We start from the raw sequence: 14,934 nt of genomic DNA, 5'->3' as shown, positions 1-14,934 counted from the left end.
GGCAAAATAGCCCCTGTTCTAATGTCATTCATACATTCGCGCAATTCCAAGCCATTTTAGAAATCAATGCAGTTCTATTTTAATGAGTACTAGATTAATTTTACCATTCAATATTTAAAAATCACTGCTATGCAAAAGACATTTAATGTAATTTGTATGACTATGAATTATCAAACTCCGAATCTAATCCTAAGTCTTTTTGCACTTTTTTCCGTTTCAAATCGTCGCATTTCTAATCTGTCTTCCGTACTGCTGTTACTCTCCTTATGTTAATATCTACCATTCTATAGTCACCATCCGAACATTGCTTGACTGGTTCATCACCTCTAGTTATATGGATCATGGGAATACCTTATGGAAATAGACTAATATCCTTACTTCATTTTTCTAATTTCGTTATGTTTTTTAAAATGTAAGCGCCGACCTAACCCCACGGTGTTCTTCTCTGCCATATGGTTTTCCGCAGCCCCTCTCTTATGATTCTCCATACCTTTTCGTTTCTCGTTTTATATTTTCGATGTAATTTCATCGTCTTTCTTTAATGTTAGCACTCGAAGGATTCTAATCCCCTCTGATTTGCATAATAAGTACACAAAGAAAACCTAGCATCGGCCCTAAACCTTGGTTTCCTCATTGCCTAGTTTTTAAATGCCCTGTTGGCTTTTTCGTGAACCGAAATGTGAATATTGTATCTAAAATTACAATAACGAAATAGATCGGTGGTTTTCAGTGAAAAGTAGGCGGCAGCTCCTATGAACTCCCCACATTTTTTGCGGAAACGGGTGAAGTATCTCAATAATATTCGTACCCATAATTGTAACGAAACGTACAAACTATGCCTACATTGTGAGATTAACATTCCCATGTAATCTATATCACATATACCATGTAAACATAAATCGTTTAACTGTACTAGTTGGACTGGATTTCGCTACTTGCGACAATTCGGTACCTCTACTTATGATATGACCCACCCTTTGTGTCCTTCTCTGTCTTAGAGTACGCCACAGTTCCTTGCCTTCTCCTACACTTACCTCCTCCTTGTTAGCTAAGCTTCCTCGCTTCTCTACCTATCCATCCATTCCTTCTGAACCCGCCTCCAGCACCAGGCATAGAAGAAGTCTTTTGTGATTAACTATTTCAATGGTCTATGGTTCTGATCTGTTGAGTGCATAGAGGCGGACCACAAATCATATAGTTTCTTGTCTATTCCACCAAAATACCTCCTTTGCACTGCTATCATACAAAATAATTGCAATATATATGCATGCATTTACATCGCCACCATTTCTTCTGAACCCGCCTCCGGCACCGGGTCTAGAAAGCTTCTAGTCTTTTCTGATAAGCTTTTTAAATGGTCTATGGTTCTGATCTGATGAGTGCCATAGGGTCGGACCTCAAATCATATAACTTCTTGTCTATTCCACCAAAATACCGCCTTTTCACTGCCACCATACAAAATAATTGCAGTAGTTATATATGCATTCACATCACTACCGATGTCATCTGTGATGCCCGCAAGCGTTTGGCTATTATGAGCCAGCGACTACCGTGGTGCTGCTTATTGCTATGGTATAATGATGCTATTGGTATTTCAGTGCTCATGTGTGGAAATTTTGTTTATGACTTGAGAGCAAAATGGTTCAAGGTCTGGTGCTTTTCCGGCGAATAGACTGAATAAGGGTTTTCGGGTTTCCAATCGGGTGAGAGTTTCCATTTTCTCCAATGTTTCGACGGAAAAACGTTGGTCGAAATAGATTTTTTTCGAATGATCGATTTTTAATCGAAATGAAAAACTCGAATTTTCAACAAATATCGAAATTTGAACAAAATGATCGATAAATCGAAAAAATCGACGGTTGTTTAAAAAAATGGTTTTATGTAAATGCACGTTTCTTATTCATTCGAAAAGCACTGAAAATGCACATTCGAGTAGAAGGAAAAAATATACTTTGAATACATTTATGAATAAATAGTAGTAAAATATATAAGAATGCACGCACATTAAAGTTTTTGATTCACCACTAGTAATCATTCGGCTTCCCTGGAATTTCAAAGAAAAGTCATCTGATTGAGATGCTATGCCTATGATCGAGACTGTACTTTTCCGATTTTACCAGTCTTAGAGAAAAGTCTTTTGCATGGAACGGATGAAGTTATTAAAGGCTGATAGTGACGATGCTGATACCAAACCTAATGTCAAGATCGAAGAAATAAAATCGAATTTGGATCGAAACTCGAAGATCATGGCTCGATCTCGATTTCCTCGATCTTTGATTATTAAAACTCGATTTTAGATTTTAATCGAAATCGATTTTTCCATCACTAGTCCGACACGTTCCTCGTTATCAGGGAATGATGCTTGTGTCGCGAGCAGACTGAATGATCAGAGCAGAAGGCGCTTGAAAAAAAATGTCCCGGTAGCCATTTAGGCCACCATTACCTATGTTATGAAAAAAATAAAATAAAAATGACATTTGTTTGCATGGCTTGTGTAATATACCGTTTATGAGAAAAGAAAGCTTAAAAACTAATTGACTATTCATAATTTGAACAACTAAACCTAAGACAATAAAAGTAACTGGAGCATTAAAAATAAAGAATGCGGTAATTATTTTTTTTATTTTTAATTACCATAACAGCCTTTTTTAATGTTTTAAATTTAGATTATAGTCCTTTTCATTTTTTCGTTTTTTTTTCATTTTTTTGCGGGTTTTCGAATTTTTATGAGTTATATCTTTAGTTTTTTATAAACGTATCTTTTTCTTTTTTTTAAAGGCTTTTAGATATTTTTGTAAAAAAAGAACGCAAGAAAAGAAGAAGTAGGAAAGATTCATAGACGAGTGATATGTTTATGCAGTGGAGGTGTAGTTGGTAAATTTTCGTTATAATTCCAGATATTGACGAGTAACGGATGTATGAGAAAAGGAAGCGTTGGTTGATTTCCTCGAGCTTGTGCTGTTACCATGGCCTGCATTTATTATTGTTTACATTTGTGAACTCTTCCGGTTGGTTGGCGCCGATTTTCGTCCTCCAATGACTTCATAGTTTTCAGCATTGGCCCCTCATGTGTTACTCATTGCTTACCCGATGCTTCTATTGAAATGTCGCTTTTATAATCGTGTTTCAATTGCCGCTTTAGATGTTTTGTTCCGATAATTGGATGTTCGGTAGCGTATTTCCACTTCGTCAAAATGAATGCCTATTTTACATGCCATCCAATGCTCGGCAATGGCAGCTTCAACTTTGCTTTATCGTTAAAAATTTATTGCTTCAGCATTCCCTCATGTTAACTTTTTTTCAGATCATTCTTTCTCCACAATTTTCGTGACGAGCAATCTAGCAAGAGCGAAACCAATGCTGAAAATAAACGAATTTCCGTGAAGTTTGGAATGAAGATTTAAGTCCTCAGCCAGATGCCAGGGAGAAATACCTTCGTTGGAAATGTAATTCGAAAGACCCCGTGTCCGCAAGTGTGTTGAGCTTCGCATGCTTTCGGATTAGATACTTTCCGCGTCGCCCATTCAATTAGGGGTGGGAGGTAATAAATTTTCAATTTCACGCCAGAGAAAAATCGCCAATCGATTGCTCTCGTTCACTTAACATGTATAATGCCTTGGGAGGGAGCTTCTCTTGGATTTTGAATCGATGAATACAAAGTGGTATTGGGTTGATACCAGCAACATGTGTCGACAGGGTATCTGGTGACCACGGAATCCGGGAGAACCGGGAATTCTTTTTTTTTAATTGCACAATCTTTCTATTGTATGGTTTGGTATTTGGAAGAGGCGATCGACAGCTGAGGCCATTTGCACCATGAGGGAAGGGTAGGTAAGGAAAGGTGGAGAGAAACCCGGCGTCGGCATAAGTCTGCTCTTAACGAAAGGCGCCATGGGGATCACGGCTTAACGTCCCATCCGACGGACAGAGTGTTGCGCTTGAAATGTCCTCCGCACAACAATCAAGTAGGGATCGGGTAGTCTCTGGCACCACCGGGATCTGCCCACGACCACCGAGAGACAAGGCCTGAGCGCTCCACCGTGACGTCACGAGTCGTAGGCGGACGGAGGTAGTAGCGAAGGCTACCATTGATAGCGCCGATTGGTGGGGAATGCGTAAGAAAACCAAACGATATGTGAACAGACATTTCTCCGGCTACAATTTTCCTTGTATAATATCATATGTACTTACATTTAAATGATGTTAACAGTAAATCCCTACCTCGGGAAACATAATTGTTTCGAATTGACCAACGCCTTCGCCGAAAAATCTTCTTTGAAGAGAAATAGCTTGCTTCCAAATGCATTCGAAACCTCGAGAATATCATTAAAATTCTTATATTCAGTAAAACATTTTTTACGCATCAGTGGTACATATAACATAGAAGTCATAGGATTTTTACATCCTTCACGGGGCTTCTATTTTTTCAGTATCGCTGTATTAAACGATGATAAAATAAAAAAGTTATGTTCTTACATATGCGCAAGATTAGGATAAAACTAGATTGCGCTTCTGTTAAATTACATAGGGATTGTTTTGATTAGACCTATCAGCAAACTATAATTTCATGGCAATTTATGCACTTAATGGGGTGAATTGTAACCTCTTAAGAAACGGCGAACTAGGATTTGCTGCTTTAAAGTACCTGGGGAAATTGTTTTGAATGGAAAAATACCATATCCTACCCGATAACACAGAAATGTAGCATAAAATGCATTCAGTTGGAAAAATAATAATTTTTCGTATTGATCCAGTTGTTGCGAATGCATTTAAACATATGGACAGAGTCAAGGCTTTAGAGTAATGGTCAAGAACGATGTGGATGTGGATAAACTATACTCAGCCTTGGTGGATTGGTGAAGAGAGATAATGCCTTCCTGTTCATGGATTTGTTTTCACTTCTTACACAAACCACATCCAGACCAACTTTTTCGAGACCAATGATGACTTTCTTCAGAATATCTTTTAGAACACAGGCTGACAGAGTACTCACTGGCAAAATATGGACAACATCTTCATATGAATATAGTAAGTTCTCTACCGCGAACACATGAGCACTAGAAGCTAAACTGCTGGAGTTATATGCAGGTCCTACTATGCATCTGCCCTTGTAGTCAAGAAAGGGTTTCAAATGAACTTCATCCATCATAAGGGTGATATAACGCTCGTGGCTCTGTAATGAGATACTCGGTGCTTCACGTAAGATAGAAACCCATGCTCATTTTGCTCATTAATTGGACCAACTTTAAAAGAAGAGCAGAGCCGTTTGATAGTAACTGGATGTAGGAAAACCAAATTACCAGCGTTGCGAGCAAATTTATGAACTTCAGGAGATATTAACAAATTATTGCAGCAAATACAAATATGTCACATATATACCTTAAATACTTTCTTTTCTTGAACCTACTAACCTTTTTTCTGGAACAAGAGACATTTGTGATTTAATAAAGTTATTCAAAGATTAATTTGCAGAGTCTTTAATTTTGCATTCTTCCAGTAGAGCTACAATGTCACTATAAATATTTATATTATTAGTGGAGTTTTTAAATTCTGTCCAACACATCATAGGTACTTTTCATACATGAAAGAGGCTTGAAAAAGTGGAGTGAATTTGCCTATAGCTTTTAATTCCCTTTTCCAGTGGTATACTTTGATATTATTATGAATGTATACTATTAATGAGTAAGTAATAAGAGATGGTGCACACTCTTCCAAATGCTTTAATATTGTAGCACACGGCTTCACGACCACATCCCAAAATGCTGAATGCTTATTCATCTTCACCAGAGAATTTACGTTTCCGAAAGAGTCTAGCTTTTTCTAAGCCCTATATGCTTCCTGAGTTTTCAAACTCTCAGCTAAAGCAGCTTCCACAGTAGCAATTTCAAGACGCTGTTCCCTCATTGATGGCGCATCCCTGGTCTGCTCTGAAGTGGTAAGGTGCCCAGGGCAATCAGGGAAGATCCTTGGCATGGCACCATCCCTCAGTTTTGGGCTGTTCAATGGTACAGCCAGCATTTTTCCTGACTTCTCATCGAAGTAGGAGCTTTAATGAAGCACATCTTCAACCAGAAAATGCCGGATACACACCTTAAAAATAAAGATAATTTTATTGGTAGACGGAAAATCAACTGTATTTCAAGTGAAGAATACCTTCGTCTGATAAGGGTGTAGTAAACAAGACTTAAATAATTCGCTGTGCGCACAATGGTAGTTAGATTAACAATATTTGATCTAAAATGCCAACTTAGACATGGACCATATTTATCTCGCTTGTAGGTAGCCCATTAATTTATCCCGAGCGTTTCACATGTTTCCATAATTTATTAACTACTGAAAAATCATTCATTTAATACCCTCGACGACTTTAAGATCTCGCTCTCTACACAATCGTTTTCAGATTAACACTACATATTACCTATGTAAGAACTACTTAATGCAAAAATCTTCTTTTCTAAAACAGTAATACTACCCTATGCATGCGTAAACATACAAATAATGTAAAATGCCATCGTACGCATGGGTCATATTTATTACACAAGTAGGTAGCCCATTTATACATCCCGTGTGTTTTACATGTTTCCACAATTTACTAATAACAAAAACTATTCATAACACCCTCAAAAATCAAGGTCTTCTAAATAACAACACCTTAGAACACGAGGATATGCGACGTTTCTATTTAGCGGTGATATGCGAGAATTTCAAAGACATTTAAGTACTAAGAAATAATTAAAACCATTAATTATTCAAGCGATAACGCAAATAATATTGAAATCGACCTGCAAATACACTCGAGAGTAGAAATGTTTCAAGAAACCAATAACAATTCGTCTACCGGTCAATGCTTATATCAAATATCTTTTTAATTCACTTTTAATGACGATCAAAATTTACATTATACTAACATTTCCCTGAATAATCACGCCGTCCAAATAGAAAGAAAAAGATAATAACTCACCTTGGAATATTTCGTCAGTTGGAAGTCTTTCCTTGGAATGGTAAGTATCCATTTCCTCCTCGTCTCTTCGTCCTTGGGAAATTTGAAAACGCACACTTTCGTTTCCTCCGTGTATTTTCCTCTGCACAGAGGCAGACAACACTAGTACACCATTTCTTGAACACTTATATTCAATACTGTTGCCCACCAAACCATCGCAAAAGCTTTAAAACTCCAAATAACTTAGCGTTCAACAACCCAATCACCATTTTCACCGCAATGGCTTATAAATATAAACAACTGCAAGCATTGTCGGGAGGCGTGGTTGATAACCTACGGCTCGTGACGTCAGGCAATTAGAAGGCATCAGCGCTCAGGCATAGCCACCTAGAATACAAGGCCTGTTCACTAGCCTCTCAAATTGTGATGACGTCACGTACGGAAGTGCTATCGTTGCTACCACGCCATTGCGAGTTTGTTTGGTTTGTTGAGACGCCCGCAGGCAGAAAACGTGTGTGTTTGGTTGTGTTGGTGGAGTTTTTGCATAATTATAGTGACGATATTGGTTTGTGGATTATTTTATTCATCTTATAAACCAATATTCTACGATAAAATGCCTAATACTTGCGTCGTGCCTGGATGCAAGGGCAATTATCGGAGTGGACCAAAAGTGCAAGTGTTCAGCTTTCCGAAAGACCCTGAGCTACACAGAAAGTGGCTGCATGCAATAAGAAGAAAGGATTTCACACCTACCAAAAATAATAAGGTGTGTATTATTTATTCCTAGTTTTCTCCTAACGTAATTATGAATGATATTTTCCACTGAAAAGCTACGGATGGACTCATTAACAAGTTATTCCTAATGGGTATCATTTTTGTGACGGTATTGCTATATTTACCTTCATTTGCCGTAATTAATATAATTACTAGGCTTATTTCTGAGCAAATCTCATTTCCGAGTGGACATTACAAAATGATTTTTTAAATCTAAGTTTTAATTACACCACTTCTAGTTATAACGCTACATTCAGTATCTATATATATGCAATAGAAAGTCAAAAATCGTGTTAGTTAAAACACTCATAACTCGAAAACGGCTGCTCCGATTTCAATTCTATTAGGTTCATATAACATAAATAACATATAGAACATTAAAAATAGGAAAAGTTCGCTAAAGAATTTCATCTTTTTCTTAGGGATATGCTTTTAGGAGATAGTAACACAGCAACAATTGATAAGTCGGTCAAAAGTACAAATTAAATTATTTGTTTTGTTTCTACCATTTTAATAACTGAACTTCGTAAGTATTTGTAAACAAATATCCGAGCAATTGTTGACAATCGGTAATGTCCGTGTTCCTGACGAGGAATCGAGCAGTTTCATATCACTTCCTCGTAATTTTTGCAAATTAGTCTCATCGGAAGGTGAGCTCATAAATATTTAAAGCCCTTGGACGTACCTGGCTTACCAAGGCACGGTTTACAGCTAAATGTAGGTATCAGAAGGCGCTTGACGCAAGACATTAAACCCGAATGTGTAGGGCACACCGTGGTGCGTTTACGCATGCAGCACGTTTACGCAGTGCATTTTTTCCTAACAGAGATACTATAACTGGCGCGCCTAAAGTCATTTGATACGAATGCTGCTTACTAGGGGCTTTTCTTACACGATTTTGTGCATAAGTAAAGCGTCGGTCTATCGTTGAGTTAACCTGCCCCGTGAACGGGCCAAGTTTACGCAACATACTTAGGCCTATAAACATTTTTTACGGTTAATAACACAAATAGCTAACAATTAAATGCGTGTAATTTTTATTTCATTAACTGCTTTATAAAACCACAATTCCTAAAATTTCTTCAATTAAAACGTTAGAAATTCATTGAAAATAATCCGCGTAAACGTGCTCAGATTCACCCTATGTAGATTCAACAAAGAAAATGTCTTTTTGACAAGCAAATTTGATACTCATTTAGGTAGTTTTGTTGAAATTGTTTTCTTCTTTTATTGTAATAAATCAAATATGATTAAAATAGCTCAGACGCTCTTGGTTTATGAATGGTGTAACTGAACTGTAAGTTCATTGATTGTTAGGCAGTACGAAGTTCGCAGGGTCAGTTAGTTTAATATTTTGTGCTAAATAGCTCTTACGATTCCCAAAAGCATTGAAAGTGATGCGGGAAATACTTTGAAATGTATTTGTATTTTTCAATCATCAACTTGGGAATTGTTTTAAAGGAATTCTTTGCTTTTATTTCAAGTGCATCGTCATTAACTTTTCCAGCGAAAGAATCAGAGGAATTGTATTTCGATAAAACACATTTTACCCTTTTCGTTAGTGAATGTAATAAAAATTAATGATTACTCAAAAATTCCTTTAAAATTCCGAGAGCCAATGCAAGTTTATTTTGTCTAGTTAGTTGTAATAATTTTATAAAAATAATGTCTGAATTTCCTTATATATTCTTTTAATATCCTATATTTGCTTGAGATCGGTTTCTCTTTAATCTCTCTCTTTTTAAAAAATGTTTACTATGGTGAAACATTCGACAATGTTATTGTGTTCAAGTGGTGTCACGATAAAATATTTTTAGTCATCAATCAAAATTACCTCCTACTGTAAATGATCTACATAAATGTAAATGCTCTGCTTGTTTGAAATCTTGAGGACAACTGTATGTTTTCTTGTTTTATAATTTTCCACTTTTATTTACCCTGATTTTTTTATTGATAAGATTTGAATATTGAGCGCAATGGTGATTTAGATAAATAAAATACAGTGGAACCTCGAACTATCGTTTTTCAGGGGAATGGACGAAAAAAACGATGAATGCGTGAAAACGATCGATGCGGGAATGTTTGGCTAGGTTGCCTTTGTCCCAGGAAACCTAGGATTTTGGCGAGTAATTGTGATATTCGTTATAGGATTCATAACAAGATTTCAGCCAATTACAGGAATACTAGTATTTCATCGAGGTACTTAGATCATATTGTTGATTCTCTTTTAAATATCCTAGAGGAACACGCAACCTCGCTAAAAATGCTTGCTCTCCACTCGATATTCACCCTGCTATTATTGATTTCTCTCTGATGTATAAATTCTTATCCATGAAACGCCATTTCCAGTACACGTATTCACGAGAGTAATGTTCATTTAATGCCTAAAACAAACGCTTTCGCTGGCGCCGTGATTGGTTGTGAGATGGATCGCATAGGCCTAAAATTGGCAATTATTTGTAATTTTCCTGTCTAATAATATATTTTTCATGTAATCTAGGCTATGTGTAAAGCGTGAACAATGTTGCGTTAATCGTCAGCGTCACGCCCACCTGAGCCTCGGCTTCATCCCACTTATTGTTTTCACCAGGTAGCTCGCTTTAACGCCACCCCTACCGTCATGTGCTTGCTGACAGCCCGAGACGTTCTCCAATATTCACGCTCCTCATTCCCAGATGCTTTTCTTCATATTAAATTATTTTCAGACAATCTTTTAAAGTACTCACTTGTTTCTTCGGAAGGGCCTTGGTCCGAAGACGGATAAAAGTAAAACCAATGAAAATGAAACCTGGCTTTATTAAACCCACACGGAAAACACTCGCTAATTTGAATTCAACCCACCCTGGAAAGTACGGAACCACTCGTGCGAGGTGAAGTCAGGAACTGATGCTATGGCGTGCGTCTTCCGCAAAACATACTGTAGATGGTAAAGCATAAACATATGTCCGTCCTAAAGAGAAGACAACTAACAAATTCTTTTCTAATTTGTGTAGCGCCAAATGGGTAAATGAATTCGGAGTGTTAGTAGAGAGAAACAAGATATCCTGAGAAGATATGCCTTGCTCAGTAACTCTGACAAGTGAGACTCATAGTATAACTCGTAAATTGATAACTGTTAATAACCTGATATCCTGTTTTCGGAAAAATGCCACATTGACTGCCGAGAAGATCAACTACGGGGTATCGAGTTTCGCCAGAAATAACCATTGTATTTTCCAACTATTTCCTTGCTTCAAATGCTTAAATTACGTTAGAAATAAGACGCGTTTGGTTTCATTCTTTTTTGAATTACGTGAGCATTACAAATATTTCAAAATAATAAAAGTATAATACCAATTGCCTAAATTCATTGTTAGACACCTTTTGGGCTAATAGGTGATTCATACTGCAGTTGACCTCCAGAAACTGGGAACTTAGAAGCAGGTAGGCTGAAAAAGGTCAGTGAGTGAGAAAAGGGGGAAGGCGTGAAACAATTTTTTATTGTTCTCGTGTAACTTGATATTTTTTTCGAAGCTAGTTTCATCTCCTGGGTAAAATTCAAGCTATGTGCCTGTCGTTATTAGCCATAAATGACGCATTGGAAACGCTTCGTCTCATTTTTGCCAAACGATGGATGCGGGAAAATTATACGACGGGATAGCGATATTCAAACGATCAATGCGGGAAAACGATACTTCGGGAAACGATGAATGCGGGAAAAATTACATTGTCTTCATGGAACTTTATTTGGGGCCAGGAACGGCGAACGATATATGCGGGTACGATAGATCGGGATTCCACTCTACAAACATATGAGCTTTCTTATGCTTTATGATTACCTAATTACCTCACACTGTTCGTAAGCATTTACATTTAGCTTTGTTTTACACTATTTTTTGCCAAAAGAACTTCAGTGAGACTTGATTTTGTGTTTTTTCCGTGCACTTGATATCATAAGTATTTTGATCAAGCTCAATCTTGTATTCTTAATGGGGGCACATTTTCAAAACTATTTTGGCCTACCCCTAATTTATCTATGCCATCCTCTCGAAAAAAAGTTCTACTAATCTCCTCTTCCAGGTATGTGAACTTCACTTCAAGACAAGTGACTTAAGAAAGGAAACTGCTGTCTTCGATGAGAGCACAGGAAGGGAGATACGAGTTCCGCTAATGGTACCTCGATTGGTGGAGGGTGCCATTCCTTCGCAGCTTCCAAACTGTCCATCGTATTTATCTGCAGCATCATTTTCGAGGGAAAGTCCGGATAGCAAGAGGACAAGAATGGAACAAACCGCTTTGGCTATAGCAATGACTGATAGTATTTTGGAAAATGAATTGCACAAAGAGAAAAAGACTTTTCACAGCTTAGTTGAGCTGAAAAATAAGATGCAATTCATAGATTCAAAGTTCTGGAGTGTTGTTGAGTATGGGGATAGTTTGGCATTGTGTCACATAGTATTTACTCCAAGCCCTAAAGTTAAATTTTCTTTGGTTATTAGTACAAGTCTAAATGTGACTGCATTCCTTGAGGATAATGATATTAGATTTGGGTGCATACAAATTACCTCTTACTGTGAATGATGTAAATGTAGTCGAGGAGCTGATGCATCATCTCTCACTATTAGGTAGTAATAGTGATGAGATATCAGAGTGTGGTATTGTCAAGCTAAAACTTGCTGCATCGATAGTGAAGTCAGTCATTCGCCTTGGGGGGGACAATTGCCGTACTTTGGAATTTGTGTACGAGCAAATTCAGCTAATGACTGTAAAACGTCTCATTCACACGTCTGAAACATTGGTCTTTTCTGCTCTTTTGTGTAGTGTCTCTCCTTCTGGGTATAGGATGTTGAGGGACTCTGGTTTCCTTATTCTACCAAGTGAGTCAACAATCAGACGAGTTACTTTGTCGAAGTCACTAAGTCCTGTAGTTGAGCAAAGCAGTGGCAATTTCCTTGTTTACATTAAACAAAAACGTAAACTCCTCAATGCAAGTGATTTGGTGGTATCTTTGCTAATTGATGAAATACATTTAAAGCCATTTTATGATTACAAAGGAGGCAATGTAATTGGTTGTGCCTTTGATGACGAACAAGCTGCATCTAGTGCCTATGTTTTTATGATTAACAGTGTTTTCTCCCCTTTCAAAGATGTTGTTCACATCGTCCCAACAAAAACCATCAAGGCTGAGTCATTGTGTTCTTTTATGAAAAAGGTCATCTTGGGACTGGAACATATTGGCTTCAAGGTAATATGCGTTGTGACTGATAACAATGCCATCAATAAGAAAGCCATATCATTGCTAACTTCTCCACCAAAGTTATCGATTGCCTACCCTCATCCTTCTGATGTTACAAGGCCATTATTCTTTTTATTCGACTCAGTTCATGTATTGAAATGTGTAAGGAACAACTGGTTGGCACAAAAAGATTTTGATAAGAGCATGGTTTGTCCATATTTTCAATTTGATGATGAGGGAGTTCAGTCAACGGGTAAAAAATTAACAGCTCCCTTCAATACTCTAAAAAAACTTCACAGCTTGGAGTCAGATCAGCTTTTGAAATTCTCATACAATCTAACGATGAAAGCGTTGTGCCCATCCAATTTGGAAAAGCAAAATGTGAAACTTGTTCTTCAAGTGTTTAATGAATATGTTATTCAAGGTCTTATATCCCTTGCTAAAAAAGAAAATTTGCAATTTTGTGAAGATACTGCTAGATATATTAGGATTTTTCTCACGTGGTGGACTATCATGAATGTAAAAACTCCATCAAAGGGAGTTAGACTAAATAATGTACATGCAAAGCCACTGACTGACCATGTAAATAATGAAAGTATAGTGTTCTTGAGTAAGTTTCTTGATTGGTTAGATGACTGGGAGACAATGGAAATTAAAAATGGGAAGCTAAGTAAAGAGACTCATTGTGCTTTAAAACACACAACGCACGCCATGATGGAAATAACCAAATATTGTACTCTTGAACTGCAGATGTCGTATGTATTACCTGGAAAATTTCAAACAGATTGTCTAGAATCAAGGTTTGGTAAATATAGGCAGCTTTCTGGTTCTCATTATAATATATCTGTGCGTCAGATATTTGAGAGTGAACAAAAGCTCAGGCTAATGTCAATGCTGGAATTAGCTCTACCTTTCCAGAACCAAACAATTACCTTAAAATCACTGGCCACAAATTGGAATGAAACGACTGAGGAGTGTACACAAATGGTCGATTTTGACATTGATGTGGGTGAAGGAGATATTTCTAAATGTAATGACTATATTCCCGTCATTACATATTTGGCTGGGTATTGCTGCTACTCGGTTAGCAAAAAAATGAAATGTGAATTTTGTAAACATCTTTTAATTGAAAATGACGATCAAGTACGGTGTTGGCCTGAGAACAGCTATATTAGGGGCCTTGATAGAGGAGATTTATTGTATCCGAATTGTGTTGTTGTGAATATTGTTTTATTTAACTACATTGTTTTAGAAAAATTGTCAAAGGAGCAATTATTTTTGAGTGCTACGAACCAGCGTGCCATAGCTGTTAATATAACATTAAGCAAACTAATTGATGAGGATGTGTTCCTACTGAATGGGCATTGTGAAGGTGGACACGTCTGTGAGAGACTTGTGAAGATGGTGATTTGGGCATCAACAAATGCCCTTCTAAATAATTTTTGTCGAAGGGAAAATGATATAAATTTCACTAATAAGTGTTGTAAAGTGAGGAAAAGGAAGCTTTTAACGCTGACATAGATTCTGCACCTTGTAAAAATATATACAAAAGGAATATAAAATTTTCATGAGTACTTATTTCTTGTTCGGTCAGTTAAAATATACCTTTATTATCGCCTGGTTTCACTATAGATGATTTATTTACTTATTATTTTTTGGACATGATCTTTATAGCGTATTTTACTCTTTAAATTATTTGCCATTCTACAAACTCCTTGTTTAGATACTTTTCATTTGATAGACATATTTTTCTTCTTCAACCCCATACATCCAAATAAGATGAAAGAAATTGTTACTTCGTACCAGATAAATTTTTCTTAGCGCTTGATGACGTTGAGCTGATAGTTTGCTTCTTTTCCCATTGACAAATATTCTCGTTGGCAATTTATACAGTTGTGTTTGCTCCTAAAACTTTTCTGTGTATACGTAAGTATTTATGGATTTCGATTATATATTTCTTTGTCGAGCATTTTGACGCCATATTCATCAATTGAACAAGTTTATT

At 36.8% G+C, this 14,934-nt stretch overlaps 1 protein-coding gene across 1 annotated transcript; it reads left to right on the top strand.

The window, feature by feature from the left end:
* Positions 1-7,325: 7,325 nt before the first annotated feature.
* LOC124167121 (THAP domain-containing protein 1-like) lies at positions 7,326-12,274 on the top strand. Its single transcript, XM_046544920.1, has 2 exons — positions 7,326-7,706; positions 11,774-12,274. Exons 1-2 carry the CDS (start codon positions 7,554-7,556, stop codon positions 12,272-12,274), a joined length of 654 nt encoding a protein of 217 aa, XP_046400876.1. The 5' UTR covers positions 7,326-7,553.
* Positions 12,275-14,934: the final 2,660 nt, after the last annotated feature.

This window comes from Ischnura elegans, chromosome 10 (genome assembly GCF_921293095.1).
Source record: "Ischnura elegans chromosome 10, ioIscEleg1.1, whole genome shotgun sequence".
Classification (NCBI taxonomy): Eukaryota; Metazoa; Arthropoda; class Insecta; order Odonata; family Coenagrionidae; genus Ischnura; species Ischnura elegans.
Note: the sequence above shows the minus strand (reverse complement) of the source record. Positions and strands in the feature narration are given on the sequence as shown.